The 16,091-nt window shown below is 43.3% G+C and overlaps 1 protein-coding gene across 2 annotated transcripts in view; it reads right to left on the bottom strand.

Moving 5' to 3' along the window:
• Nucleotides 1-2,268: 2,268 nt before the first annotated feature.
• IFT81 (intraflagellar transport 81) overlaps nucleotides 2,269-16,091 on the bottom strand; it is an 872,384-nt gene continuing 858,561 nt past the window's right edge. For both annotated transcript variants that reach the window (XM_085633362.1, XM_085633363.1), the window contains one exon: nucleotides 2,269-2,726. In XM_085633362.1, the coding sequence (XP_085489488.1) occupies nucleotides 2,544-2,726 (183 nt within the window). In that variant the 3' untranslated portion in view covers nucleotides 2,269-2,543. The remainder of the gene's footprint in view (nucleotides 2,727-16,091) is intronic.

The raw sequence follows: 16,091 nt of genomic DNA, 5'->3' as shown, positions 1-16,091 counted from the left end.
TGTCAAAAATAAAGGCATTTTTTGACAAAGCACAACACTTTTCTGGCAAAAAACAGAAAAGGGCAGGGAGAGTTGAAAAACATATGGTAAAGGTGATATTTAGCAATTTCTGAGAAGATTTTAAGAGAAAAAAAAACTATAAAAGGTCGAGCTCAGTGCTCCAGGGTCCTATCAGCAAGTGCCGGAAAAAAGAACTGAAACAACTGCCACCGGCTGTGCATGATGGGGTATGTTGGTGGTCTCTGGGTTCTTAAAGGCACAGTCTCTTTTTTTGCCATATAATGACAGCCTATGAGGCTACTCTGTCCTGCTCTCCTTCATCTCTATCATATAAAGGGGTTGTGAGGGATATTTTTGCTGTTTGCAAATCATCTCAAATTATCCACATATACTTAATTCTGGCTCTTCCTGAAGAAAGGTGAACCTCCACACTTAAGATATATTGAAGAATTGCTCCAGAATCCCTATTCAGTGCTTTTGACTATAAATAAAAATCCCCTACAAGAGAAGCAACTTTATATTCAGAACAGTTCCTTGTGCAATGTTCATGTTAATAAATTTCTTAAATGCATACAACAGGGCTGAACTGGAACAGGAAAAAGAACCAGGCACAAAAAAAAGTGCCTCAGCAAATCAAATTGCTAAAAAAGTGGTCCACAGTCTACAAAGTGGGGCAGTGTTAAACTATAAAGACACACTTTACAGGTATTTTGCACGATATGGGAGACTGCATGCGTTTGTTCTTGTTGCAGGCAATGGTTGTGGTAATACTAGGAAAATCAACAGTAACAAACATTGGTAACGGCAATAGGTCCTGCCTTTGGGACCTATCAGCATTGCCAATGCCTTTTGGTGAAGCTGGACAGCATTAGCAAGATGCTGTACAGCATGGCCAAAAAAAGAGGGCAAAAAGGCGCCCTGACGCAGCTGCATCATCTTTTAGGCACTTGGATGCATGATGACATGTGAGAGCAGGAGTCATTAGACGTGCGCGTCTACAAAATTATGGGGATGACATTTTTTCTTTTAATTACCGATCAAAGATGGAAAAAAATGAAATAGAATTAGCATGAAAGTGTTTTGGGTTTTTTGGCTGCATGGTCGTCCACAAAAACTTTACAAATATTTTTTAAAACAGATTGTGTGCATGGGTCAACTGATGAGTGGGTGGGGAAATCAAAGGGGGAGTGGGTGGGTGGCGAGGAAAAGCATTATATGAAGAAAAGCTGCACTGGGAGGTGGTAAGAAGCACACAAGCAAGAAAGCAATAGACCATGGGGGAAAGCACAGGAGAGAGCTTGCAACACGAGAAAGATAGCATCCCGGAGTGTGGGGCAGATATTTGGAGGGGATGGAGAGAAGCACGCAAGGAAGAGCTGGAAAACACATACTCATGAGGTGCTTATACACAAAGAAAAAAATAATTCCCTAAAAGTGGTCAATGAAAGGATACAAGTCAGCCAAGCTAAAGGATGGTAAAAATATTATGTTTTAGGGGAGGGACAAACATAAAAAGGAAAAAGAAAGCCACAGAATAAGGAGCAAGCAAATGAGAGTGACAATAAAGCCAACCAATGGTAAGCAAAGGACAGGCTATAAGCCTGCTATGATTCCTTGGTAAGCCCACAATAGCCTTGCACTGCCTCGTAGGCTTGATCTAAAAACTGGCTCACCAGACCATAAAACAGGCTACAAACAGCCCACACACTGACTTGTCAGGGGAAACAACCTTAACAACGCAGGCATCACATCGCAATGCCATTACAACGCGGTCGTTACAACGACCGTGTTGTTACCACGCAATACCATTACTACGCAAGTCATTACATCGACTTGCAGTAGAAGGTGTGCTAACATTAGAAATAGTATAGTTTACTATTCCAGCACCTTCCCTACTATTACGTAGGCTGGAGTTAGAATAGTAAATTATACATTTCTAATGTCAGCGCGCCATCTACTGCAAGTCGATGTAATGACTTGCGTAGTAATGGCTTTGCGTGGTAACAAAGCAGTCGTTGTAACGACCGTATTGTAATGGCACGCGTTGTGATGACTCGCGTTGTAACGAGTCATATTCACTTGTCAGACCAGATCTTCTGGCACTGTTTGATTGCCCTATAGCCCAGCCTAACCCTGAATGCACATACCAAATTCATTTTTTGTACTTCAAACTCTTTACTTTACCACAGTTACAAGCCAGAAAAGGTACTTTTACATTGTCATGACGCATGCATGTTGAAGTAGCCACAAAGTATTATAACAACATGGCAGAAGTCACCCATTGTTTATTGGAAAATATACAGCTCACATATAAAATGCAACAAAATAAAGAGATACCACAAGAGAAATCTAGTCTTTCACATGTCTTTTTATGGGGGTTAAATTTCAGTCACATGTCTTATGTATATTTTGAATTCAGAATACAGAATTGACATATTATGTCTTTTTATTTTTTGCAATCAGCTTTTATGGTATGTGTTGCTACTTATTGTCTTTTGGTTTCTGCTAAAGCCCACTATGGAATAAAAAGATCAAGTAATATCTTATAGCACAAGTCTGTCCTCGCCTCCTTCCTGGATTACTTGACCAACGGAATTCTGAATTTGCTGCTTCAAAAAACATTGCTTCTTACATGCCATCAGCTGCTCAAAATCACGCCACATCTTCGCTTGCTTCATATTCGGCCCATGACTTTCTCGCACAGTTTTTTGTTTCTCTCGCAGTTTCTGTTGGAATATTTACAGAAGTTCTTTCAAATTTGCAGATCATATTTCCCACATGAATCAAGACAAATGTACTGGAGATATTGGTGTGGCCCCTCTTCCCATCATTATCTACTATGCATTATTTCATTCCTTGGCACCCACGACAAAGCAAAGTTCAAAGCCACTATTTTCCCAAAGGTCTGTCCAGATGGGAAGTGCAAAGTTATCACATGCCGTTTAAACACATCTTGCAGGTCTGCAGATACCCAAGGAGAGTGAGGAAGACAGAGGAGATGATGAATCAATGTCTGTCTTTTCATTGCTTCCCACAGGTTTCTGAAGATCTAACAGAGATGGAGGAAGCCTTCACTTCCATAATCTGTGGCGTAAACATTTTTTTAAAAATAATCTTTATTTATTTTCAGACAAGACAAGGTCACAAACACAGACCAACAGTATAAAACAAACACAGGAGTGATGCATGTTCCCTGCTCTCCCCCCTCTCATACAGTCAACATTATGACCATCACATTGGTGCTGAATCCCCCTCAAAGTTCAATTGTTCACAGATTGGGTTTTATATCCTATATGCTTTGTTGTTTCTAATTCCTGACTGCCTCCCATACCACCCGCAGTAACCCATAGCCAACAGCCCGCCTCCTAATCTCTAAATCCTTTTCCTGTCCCGTATCCAATCCACTCCATATTTTTTTCATATCTGCGGGAGCATCCTCTGCATCTTTCTCCTTAGTCTACATAGCTCTATTCCCTGTTAAGCCGTTTTGGGCCTATTTTGCTGCCCCATTTCTAGGCTATCTCCCTCTTTGCCACTACGTACCCCAGGTTGATCAATAGTTTGTTGTAGAATGAAGCTTTACAGTTATTCCATACACCCAGTAATGTCAAGGTGGTGGTCACCTCTACAGTCAGTCCTGTGACCACTCCTAGCCTGTGGGTTACACTTCTCCAGAGGGGTTGAAGTTTGGGACATTCCCGTAACGTATAAAGGAAGATGCCCTTCTGGCCATATTGTCGGAGACATTGATCATCTTTACCTCTGCCCTTTTTGTATAATGTTTGAGTGTAGGACTTTCCACCGATTAGGCGGGAACTCACCTTTATAGGCCACCACTCATGGGAATTATTGTGCGTCTCACAAATCAGACGTGAGTCCCTTGCTCACTTTGCCACTGGATTCAAGCAAGCCTGGCTGAAGACGGCTGAAATGCCAGAAACCGGTCCTAGGAAGCTTGTTTCCGGTCCAGGGAAGACATGGCTTGGCAGTTCGGGCTGGACTGTTCCCATGAGGCACAGGGTCAGACTGATTTGCATATGGCCATGTCTGAACTGGGGTGGCAGAGTGGGCTAAAGAACGGTGATGGATTAAACCCAGATCAGTTGACTGGGGGTGAGTGCTTGCAATGTTCAACACTCCGTCCATCATTTCCTTTGGTTTTTGCGTCTCACAAATCCTCACCCTACTACTCCCCTGTATCTCTTTGCCAGTAGGCCTCTCTGTTCAAGGTTCCCCTGTGCGTTCCTCATCAGTGTGGCATATGTGAGGGAGATAGCTTTTGTTTAGTCATGTTTCCATCTAGCAGTATCCTTTCCAATGGGGATTCTTCCATTGTATCCTCCCTGCTAGGGATCCTTGTTTTGAGTGTGTAATGCGCTTGTAAATATTTAAACACCTGCATTGCAGCCAAGTCGTATTCGGTCCTGAGGGGTGCAAATGGTACGATGATATTTGTGTTCCCGACATCCTCTGGTGCGGATAGTCCAATGATGTCCCAGTGTTTACAGCCTGGTAATTCAAGCAGCACGAGCACGGTGGTGGCAACCTACCATGTAGTGATCAGTAGGAGTGACTTTAACCTGTGTCACAGGAGCAAGGCCTACATTATCCCTCATTTTAAGGTTCCGCTGTTGTGTACCTAACTTACCACTGGCCAACATCAGTGAAGTGCTGCGCAGCACGAGTGGTGCATCGGCGCTGGATGTATACGTGCCTGGGAAGAGTACAATACAGGAATAATTCAGTACTGTGCAGTGTGTGCATGTTGAATGCATATGCTGGGTGTGTATGTACCTATAAATGGTACAGTACATGAAGGATGTAGTGCTGTGCAGTGTGTAGGGGTTAAATGCATAATGCGTATGAGCAGGGCCACTGGAGTTATGTGATTGTGCAGCTGTGACGTTTTACTCATAATTATAGATTTGCCACATTAGCCATCATTTGCTGCATAATCTTCAGATTTAAATTAAAAAATGTTTTTAGCTAAAACAGTTCAAAAGTAACTAAAAATGCAGCGACACGTGTTGTCTCAGAGTGGAAGGCACCTTTGCAGAGGTTGACTGGTCACCTTTCTGTTGCCTCTTGCTATATATTGGTTTTAAACTGGTACTTATGAGGCACAACCAATGCCCAGACAATTTTAACAAGTGTAAAAATGACAAAATAATAAGGTAATACCAACACCAAATGTGCTGCATTACGCCGCATAATTTGTATTTTCCTGCTACATAATTTACTCCTCTCTGCTGCATAATGGGGCACTCGCCTGCGCATATATCCAGTCGCCCTACTATGACCTATGAGTGGTACAGTACATGAAGGATCAGTGCTGTGAAGTGTGTGCATATTTAATGCATGTGCTGGATCTATGTGTGCCAATGAGTGGTACAGCACAGAAAGGATACAGTGCTGTGCAGTGTGTGTGAATGCTGTATACATGCACTGGGTGTATGTGTGTCTTTCAGTGGTATAATACATGGCAGACTATGGGTTCCATTTTGGGAGACCCAGACCTGCATGGTGAACCATGAAGAGGCAGAGGAATCCTCCAGACAGATTAGTGTATTGCTGCATTGCTGTAAGCTTTCTGGGATACACACTGGAGAGGGGAGAGCCAGGCTTGCCCTGTACACTTCAAAGGGTGTGCTTTGATATAGTGAGAAGTCACAGGGAAGGGGCCTTGGCACATCTCAGGAAGTAAATGGGGCTAATAAGAGAATCATAAAGAGGAGGGCTACTGCGGCCTTGGCCTAATCTTTTGATACACATATCACTGTGGCTGACATCCATGTGTGAACTCTAGCCGTTCACATGACTGTTGCTAAAGGGCTAAAGCTTTGGAGTCACTCTTGCTGTGACAGACTGCTTTAAAGAGGAAGAGATGGCAGTGACGTGGGCACTTCAAAGGAAGCAGACCCCCAACATGAAATTTAAAGACTTAGACTACATCACATTTGGAGCCTGGAAATGGACTATAAGAAAGGGAGCTTGAGACCTCAAAAACTGTCATCTGCCAAGCAATCAGATGGGCTGTGTGAGGAGGAGAAGCTCTGCAAAACATGGGGGCCCAGGCCTGTTGATCTCCCTGCTGGGTGAGGGAACATCACCTAGGGAATCCAAGACCACCTGCACTGGAGCCTCGAACACCAGAGCCTGACTGCTTGCCGAGACCAGTGTGCCCTGTGAGGAAGAGGAGAGTGTTAGAGGAAGCAAAGTCCAGTGGGGAGAGCTGTCGAGTGAACTCCCTTTGTGAGATGGAAGGAAATAGCTGCTGCACTGATTGGGTAAATTGACCGTGTGTAAGACAAAGTCGGCGATCCCCATATGCCAGAGAAGGGTCACCATAAACTAAGCTGTGTGCATCACTGCGCTGATTGGGCTTAGCCTGTTCAAAGTGAGGAGCCACTACCCCATATGCCATAATGGGCTGCTGCGTGAAGATAACTGTGCTGTGAGGGCCGCAGCCCTTGAGGTGTGGTGAGCTGCAACCCCGTATGCAGAAGGGGCCGCCGTGTGAAGGTTACTTTGCTGGGAGGTCCATAGCACTTGAGCCGTGGTGAGGCGCAACCCGTATGGCAGGAGGGGCCCCTGTTGAAGTCTATGTTGTGCCGAGTGGACCAGAGCCCATGTACAGGGACGGTACGGTGACCCCATATGCCAGAGGGGGTTACCAGGAGCAACAAGACGTGCTACCTGATCTACAACCCCCGCCGGAGAAGTGAGGTTGCTGTAGGAGCACTGGCAACATCACCAAGGTAAGGGACCTGCATTGGGATCATCGCATCACCCCCCCACCACACTGTGGGACGGATTGGACACTTACTCTGCAAGGAGCAGCCGCAAAGAACCTCTGGTCGTTTTGGTGGCATGACCGCCTCTGAAGAACTCTGCACCTGTTGAATACTGCCCACCTAGGCCACATGCGGCACAACTCTCCTGATTCAGCTGCTGCCGCTCCATGCACCGAGAACAGGGCATGCTCAGGCACACTGGACGCTCCAACCCTGCAGGTGTGGGTAAGACTGAATTAGGGCCACTCAGGCGGGGGGGAACTTGATTGCTAGTTAGCACTTTGAAGCTGGAACACTGTTGACTTTAAGATAGAGTTGGAGTGGACTCTTGAGATTCGGACTACTACTCGGGCTTGCCATGGATGTTGCCTGAAGTGAATGGGGAATAACCACTTTCACTAGGCACAAGGAGGGAGTGAGACCCAGGGCCCAGCCTAAATATACACTGAAGCCCTGAATTCAGGGGGACTGTGCAGTTGTTTGTGAATGTCGTATTGTTCCAGTGTGTTAGCAGTAGAAATAAAATACTTCTCCTTTGTCATATAAGTGAGTATTTGGCTGGACAATGATTTATTGCTGCTGCTACTTGTTTCATGTTAAGGTTGTGTTCTGCCCTTCTCATGATCCGAGACTCCAGCACATGTGCACTCCCTTTGTTTTACAATGCCATGTGATTCTCAATAAAAGTCTGTCTTGAAAAACTACATATTTGTGCCTTGCCTTGGGGGTCTCACTTATGTTACGTTTGCAGAGGAACACTATACCAGGCCAAATCTGTGGTTCATTGACTATTAATTTTTGTTTTGTTAATAAACCCTTTCAGACTGTGATTGGCATGTGCACAGATTTTCTTTAAAATGGTTAGAGAACAGAGCCAGTCTGACTGTTAATGTCGGATACAAACTAGTGCAGTGGAATCTGATGCTATCCCAACCTTCATCTAACTCAAGTGCAACACATAGATGGAGGATGCTTCTGGAACATATATGGCTCTATGCCATGAGAGGTCTCGATCTGAAGTTGGCAGTCTTTTGTTTCAGCATCTCTATTCTATCTTTGAAGGAGGATAGGCTGTTACTTTGTAAGTACCCAGAGATGCTCCTATAAAGTGAAATATTTGGCAATGACCTATCTGAGAATTCTTAACGATTTTGTAAAGACCTACATTGCAGGTGTAAATGAAAAGCCACTGCAGGCAGCGCCTTTGTTATGATTTTGGAGCTGGACTGAGGATTATTGGGAGACATCTTCACTGATGGAGATGACCTATTATGGCAACCCTAGTTATTGCTGTTGCTAATTTATTATAAATGATGGGCATGTGCAAGTGGGCACCTTCAATACCTACAGATAGAATAGATACAAACCGTATGCGCTATCCCATCTTCAGAATATAGAAGAGAGTCCGCATATGAAACGTGTCCAACAGGAGAGGTTCATATTGGGAAAATGAGCATGACGCACCAGTTCATCTTGGGCACAATAAGGTATCTGGAGAAATATCCCTAGAACCAATTTAATAGCTCTCAAAAGTACAATCCACTGAATCGCCTGCACCAGATCTGGAAGATGATTTCGAAATTGTGTTGGGTTGGAGGCAAAGCGAGACACAGTAAGAAGGTTTAAGGCATCAGGTTCATAGATAATACCTTAACCCACTAATGGAATATCACTGTTGCTATAAAGATGAACGTCTAAAATGCTCCTTGATTCATGGAAGTTAAAGGAGCTGAGAACCTTGAAAGGAATCATGCTTGCATATGGTTGTGTATAAAGAGGTGACAGACTAAGTGGTAAACTTGTATTTGAGACGAAATATATGTTCCCTTGAAGATGTTTTGCAGGAAGATAAAAGCTTCCCTTTGGTAGACTTTCTTGGCTTCATAGGAAGGCTGGTTACATTTCTGCTGGTTTAAAGAAATGGCTGGAAAGGGCATCCCCCTTCACCATCCCTGTCTTCAATTCCTCTACAAATTCATCACTGGTTGTGGAGAATAAAGTTTCACTATTAACTTTAAGACCAGGATCTTACTCTGTATATCAGAATATAAACACAATGTTTCAGTTAGTACACTGGAGCAAAAACACAGAACGCTTATCTGGTATGGAAAAGTTACTTAGCTATAACAACAGTTCTCCATCGTGGGTGTCGTCATAATAACAATACAATCCTAATATGTTTGCCTATGTGCAGGATCCAAGAAAACATTTTCAGTAGAGAAATAATTGTTTCTGTTCAATGGAAATAAAAGTGCACAAAATGAAAAAATATAAAGAAGCTGCTTTCATATGTGCACAACTGCACACAGAAGTGAAACTGCTATGCAGTCCAGAATGCAGCATAGTCGCAGCAGCCCCTGATGCCATTTTGTTTGTCTACTGAAGGACAAAGAATCCAAACACTAACAATAACTTTACTACCATTTCATTGGATCAGTAAAAAAAGAGGGAGGGTTGTATGTATGTATCTGGTATGTATTGCGCATACCTAGCCATAAAGGCAGAGGAGCACTGTAAAGGGTCAAAGGAAAGTGAACGAGTGATAAGAGTGGTAGCTGGGTAGTAGCTGTTACTGCATTGTGATATAGTGTTCTTTAAAGAGGTGAGTTTTCAACTCTTTCTTAAATTGGAGCAGTGTTGGGGCAGTCCTTATGGATACAAGGATGTGTGATCCAGATCTTGGATGCATAGATGGAAAAGGACTGCTGACTTATTTTTCTTGTTTACACTTTTTAGTTTTACTCAGATGGAGGGGTGACTGGGAGTGTGCGGAGAGCCAACAAAGATGGAGAAATTGCCTGCAAGACAATTCGGGGTGCTGGTCATTATGGCTTTGCAAAGATGTGGGTGGTTTTAAAGATGGTGCTGGTCGGTAAGGGGAGCCAACAGAGTTTCTTCTTGTTGGGGATATTGTGATGATGTGATCGTATTTCTACAGGCCGTGGATGAAATGTGCTGTGGCATGTAGGATGCCCTCAAGTGATGCCAGTGTAGAATCTGGGAGGCTATGAAGCAGGAGATTCCGGTCATTCAGATGCAAGACTAGGTGCGCTTTTACAGCAGTTCTAAAGTTGCTTCTGGATTAAACAGTTTCACTTTCTTTGGAAGAGACAGCTGATACCATGTCGCCGGTGTTTTTTTTTGTTGCTAATGTCTTCCTTGAGGGACAGGTTGGTGTCCAATGTGAATCAAAGTGACTTGGCATTCAGTCAAAGTTGGGGTTTGAAGCAGGACGTCTGTCTTGTTTATGAAAACAACGAACATACCCATGATGGACAACTCCATCATGAATCTTCATTAGTATTTATAAACACTGACTAAAATAGCAAGCTGACCCCTTCCCAAAGGAGGCTGGAGAGTCAAAGGGGAGAAAATAGACAATATTTGGAAAGTAAGCTATGTGCATGGGAGCCAGTTTTAAAGACAATAATATTTTCTTGTTAATTTTCATTTACAAAAAATAAAATTAAGTATTTTTTACGCTCGCGAAATACAATACTGTTGCAACCTTTTGAATCTTTAGCAACAACTAGAGAAAAAGAAATCAGCCAATCATTGGTTGGTTGCTTCGAAGACAGTACAGCCTGAAAATGCAAAGAAAGTGAGGGATGCTACCCAGCCATATGCAAATTAGCCTTCGCCCTGCTCCAATAGAAACAGCCAGCCCCATCTGCCAAGACAGGTCCTCTCTGAGCCAGAAGACAAGCATGACAAGTGTGGGTTTCGGCATCATTGGACCGCTTCATTCAGTTGCAAGCAGCAGCTTGGTTACAGTGGCACAGTGAGCATTGTACCCAACACCTGGACATTCCTACCGCACTTAGGAGATAACAATGAAAAATTCAAAAAAGTGATTGATGGAATGTTTGAATTAATCGTAGCTATTGGTAATAACTAGGGCGTAAATTGCAGTCCATCGTTTCCCCCCACAATATACTCAGATTAGACCCAGTGATCTGCAGATCAGCCTTGGTCTTGCTCCAATGGGAACAGTTGCTATGATGGTTCATTAACATCACATTTTTGGGCATGTTCATGTCTGTGCAATACAGAAAGCCGTCGGAATAACCTTCCCACTGTAAATGAGAGGAAAACATTCACTGTAACACAGGAGTAGATAGAAGAAACTCAGGTGGACAACCAGTGAGAAATCATCTCATGATGTGGGATACCCAAAGATAAATGGCAAATGATGCATATATAATCCCGATGTAACCCCCCGCTAATGCTGTGTTAGGTTTTCAAGACCTCACAGTTTAAATGTCAGCAACTCTAATGATGCAAATGAAGAACACTTGGAATGGTACTCTGTAGCACGATCGATATACAACAAATATATACATGTCTTGTCTTGATAAATACAACTTTTTTTCTACCAACCTTGGGATTAAAAATCAAGACACTCAGAAAAGGATCAAATTAATCTGTTATGATTTCAAGCAGATAACCTTAATAAGAAAGGGTTTGAACGCCAACTGTTTCGATATTACAAACTTAATCCGCCATATTTGAATATTGGGGGTTCTGATTTATGTTCTATAAGTAATTAAGGAAATCTGTGCAAACCTGAACCGTTACCTTATTACTCATGTACTAATGCCCCAAACAAGAAACTAAAGGTTCAATGATGGCTGCTTGTCATAAGGGATGAAAATCATCTTTGTGACATCAGACTGCTGTTCTCTCTCTTTTTCTTTATCTCCGTTTTAGTGCTTAGCCCCTCGTTTTTAGTGTTCAGTAAAAGGAGAATCTAAGGAAAAGCCTGGTAGTGGATCCTTTATTGGAAAACGGGACACCATTCCCTGTTTCCCTGATTGTTGTGATTTTCATGTGCTGGAGGGGCTGGACCCAACCGCGCTGATAAAATTAAGCTGTCATGGGGCCTATTGAATTGGGAACTTAACTTGAAAAGACTGATCAACCATAGAGTGCTTGACCCCATTTGCTGATCATCCACGGCATGAGGAACAATCCTCTTCCATAAAGTAACAACAACCTCATCAGGCTTGAATAGGTAATTGATATTATTGTATCACAAGACGTACGACTGGGTGCTCTGCCACCAAGAGTAACTCTTAGGGGCACCTGTCCAGTGGGTTTGCCTCTTAATTAGGTAGTTGAGGGCCAAGGAATGGTGGACGTGACTCACACTGTTTGCAAGCGACAATGCTGTAACGGGCTTGTGCTATGTCTCCAAGCCCTCTTATCCAAATGTAATGGGCGCCATAGTTTCACAATGTCTCATCGTCATTCACAGCAGTCTCATCGTCAGCGGTTTCTGGTGGTTTCCTGCACAGAATGGACAGTAGCGCATCAGTGAAAAGCTCCCAAACTGGGAATGCAGGCCTTTTGCGGATCAACCAAGGAAACAACCACGCTGCATGGTATGTAATGCCTGAAGTCAATCTTTTGCCTTATATATGGAAGGGGGAGACTTTTTATGATTATCATCATCATCATTATTTTTAGCAAATAACAATGACAGCCGAACCAATAATAAAGAGGCTCTTCAGGAGGGGTAACAGAAAAAAACAAGGTTAACACACCACAACTTTTCAGCATCAGAAAAAGGTCCTCCCTATGACAAAAGATAGGAAAAAACAGAAATGCACTGGAGTGGTTGGTAACAAGTGGTGTATGGGAGCACTCTCTCCGGGCCTCGAACCACATTTCAATGTGATTGACTCTTTTTGTGACAACTGTTACTGGTCACGCCTGTTGTGCATGGTCGAACTAGGAGAGAAAGCTGATCCGGGCACCATAATAAAAGTGGCTGCCATTAGCCAATCAGATAGCCAAAAAAGTGGCCTATATCTGCAAATCGGGGAAGTTTTGAACTTGTGAAAAACATGCTCTATGATGGTTTTGCAAGAAAATGTATTTGTGCTTGCTGCAGGCAATGTTTGTTTTGATATCATGGAAATCAACAGTAACAACCAGACCACAAAAAAAGCCCACAAAGCCAAAAAAAAACGGCCCATGCACTGTCCTGCAAGACCAGCCCTTCAGGCACTGCCTGGTTGCCTTATATGCCAGTCAAGCCCTGTGACGTGCATGGAGGGTGAGAAGGTCAACTATCCGCCTTGAAATTCCGTCTACATGTAATTGTCCATAATCGGATACATTGGAGACAAACATTAGTCACAGTAGTTGTTAATCCAACCCGGAGTTGAAAAGAAATTGCCCTCACGGGGGACGTCTAAATGACACCGACCAGAAGATCATCGCATCTTTAAAACAGCACTTCCTCTATCCTCAGCCTGTAGTCTGGGCACAGTTCTGAGCACGCAGAACTTGAAAGAGCAGCAATCGAACAGCGCAGGATGCTAGAGCTGGGGTGTTTAAGCCCAGCTGAGGCCGAAAGAAGGGCATGGGATAGATCCACAAAGACCATGACTCCCAGGGGCTCTGGTTTTCAAATTATGTGACGAGTGCTGTGGGCTATGATTAAGACTACTTACTATTAATAGAATGAGCACAAAGTATATCTAGCTCAAGATACAGTCCCACGAGGACGTTTTAATCATTTATTGTTGTACACATTTGATCAAGAAACGACTAATACATTTTTTCCTTATAAAATCAGCTACATTCCATGAAACGGGCAAGTAAAAGTAAATGTTTTCGCTGTTATTAGAGGAAGTGGAAAGTAGGATGTAATAGATTTAACAGATTAGAAGAACGCAAAGATGAAGGAGAATTCTGAACTTTAATTTTCCCGGCGGACTGCAAGCTCTCCCAAAAGGAAGAAAGCATCGTTTTGAGATATGAATCTGAACACAAAGACTAAAATGAGGAACACTGGCATCAATGTAATTTTTTTTTTTTACCTAATTCTTATCAGTGCCTTCGAAAATATAAATGGAGACAATGTATAAACAACAAGCTATCTTTCCCACTCTTACAAGATTAAGTGTGATTAAAGATCTAGAAAAGTAACCTCACCCACACACAATGCTGCCAAAAAATACAGCTGAGTGAGTGCTCTTCCACGAGTGGGTGGGGCTCCTCCACCAATCAGCGGTCCGCCCACCCCATTTGGAGATGGAGAAACTGCTGGTAGTCCATTAGCATAGCTTTAGCTTGCTCCACCGTTAAACCTTGACCCAGTGTGAATGACATGGTGTAAGTGAAAGACATTGTTTTGATTTGGTCCACAAGAGGCAAGAGTTAGTTTTGTAAGCCTACACTTGTTGAGAAGGTAAAGGAAGATAAGGGAGTGGAAGGTGAACACATCTAGAAGAAAAGCAAGTGTCTGTGGTTTTAGAGACATTTATGAGAGAGTTTGTAAAAAGATATGGAGTAGTGGTATAAATGGGACAGAACAATGAAAAGATAAGCACTTTATAAGAGATCACTAATTGCCACTGAAAAGATGACTGTGCAACTGTAGTAAGTCGGCAGTTACTTTAATGGCAGTTATTCAGTCAGACAGCAACTGCCATCAATGGACTTCTCAATTCCAGAGATTCCATTCTCATTCTCACTTTCAGTGTTCAATATTTCAGTCCAGCTCCACCAAGCACAAGCCTGGGTTCAAACTGCCTCCAAACCAATTTACAGGTACAGGGATACAGAAGGGAGGGAAGCTAACTCCAATGTGAGAGATTTGCCTTACAGTCCTGTGGCCTGTTGTTTGTCCTGTAAGAGATACTTGCAAATGTTTGTGCCAGCACATATTCTCACAAGAACATATATGAAAGGCAGAAAATTGAAGGAGGCTTGAGATACTTGCAAATGTTTGTGCCAGCACATATCCTCACAAGAACATACATGAAAGACAGAAAATTGAAGGAGGCTAGGCAATCCTATTACCAGTATCAATAGCCTTCACCAACTCGGTGTCTGGTTCTGAATCCCTCTTACTCACACGTGACCGCTTTATTACTTTAGAAAGTCTTGGATTGTTATTGGTACTGGTCCATTCTTCAACATCAAAGAAAAATTCAGAATAGAAAACACAAGAACTCAAAGTATGGCAGTTCCCCAAGTAAGATACACAGGTTTTGCTCATGTCAGCTAGGGAGAACTAAGTGCTGCAACGGATGCACTGTTTCAAACCTGATGCAAACAGAACCTGCAGCAGTGACCAAAAAAGGGATGCATTTGGGACGCCAATCCTTTTGTCCTGCTTGATAGGTGGATAACGTAGCAACTTGGTGTGATGGTTGGGGGGGGGGGGGGGGAACAGTTACAGGGGGCGCTCATGCATGCAGAAAGATGTTTGCATGTGGAAGGATCGAACATTCTTTTATACTAACAGCATTCATTTTTGAGAATCCTTTCCTGGTCCTGTCAGGTGCCAATAGAAAGGGAGGGACAGCAGGGCTACAGAGTGACATCAAATGTCAAGACAGGTGGACTTGATGATATGCACAATACTCTCAACACATAACTAAAGCAGATGCAGGTCCATAAAACAAGGGCACAGGAAGGAATTCCTTCAATGTACATATGTATATATGTCCCATGACCAAGGCGATGTAAACCATTGCACCCTGAAAAATGTGCACCATCATTGCCACCAATAGTCTCTACACTCACACCTATACTTTACATCAAACCTGTCTTACCACTGCAAGAGTTAATTTTGGTGCAATTGCTCCTACGGACACAAGCACTATCATAACAAGCATTGGCATAGCCAATAGGTCTCGCCTTTGGGACCTTATAAGTGTTTAGCCATGCAACAGTTGTTGTTGCACCAAGGATATCGCGCTGCATAACTAAATACTTATAAGGTCCCAAAAGCGAGACCTATTGGCTATGCCAATGCTTGTTTGGGTTCTACCCAGGCGGCTTGTCAATAGTAGATGTCCATCCATCCCCTTTGTGGGTACACGTGCCTTTAACTTTTACTTGACTCCACATGAACCAGCACAAAGTTGCAGTGTCAGGCTTTAAGCATTGCAAGCCAGAATTGTTATCCCAACAGTTAAAACATGGTGGTCAACGAAGCTGAAAGCATGAAGCAGTATTTCTCACTTGCCCCTGTGACTGCTGGAAAGCTCCCTGCTACTCCACACCGTACTTTAAATATAAAGGGAGGTGGCTCGTAAACCCCTGCCCCAGATGCTGTTCTTTCAGGGAGAGAAAACGAACAACAATTTCAACTCATTTCATGGACCACATTGACCGAATGCATTGTGGGGGTCACCGAGCCGTGTTTTCCCTGAAACCCACAGCTGGAGCCTATTGGGGAGGGTCAGGCCTGCTTTTAGTGCAGGTACACGAAGATTGTGGTTTGTGACTAGCACCTCTCACTTCTAAATTGTGGGTTGGGAGCAGCCACTTTAA

The sequence above is a fragment of the Triturus cristatus genome, chromosome 11, assembly GCF_964204655.1.
Source record: "Triturus cristatus chromosome 11, aTriCri1.1, whole genome shotgun sequence".
Taxonomy (NCBI): Eukaryota; Metazoa; Chordata; class Amphibia; order Caudata; family Salamandridae; genus Triturus; species Triturus cristatus.
Note: the sequence above shows the minus strand (reverse complement) of the source record. Positions and strands in the feature narration are given on the sequence as shown.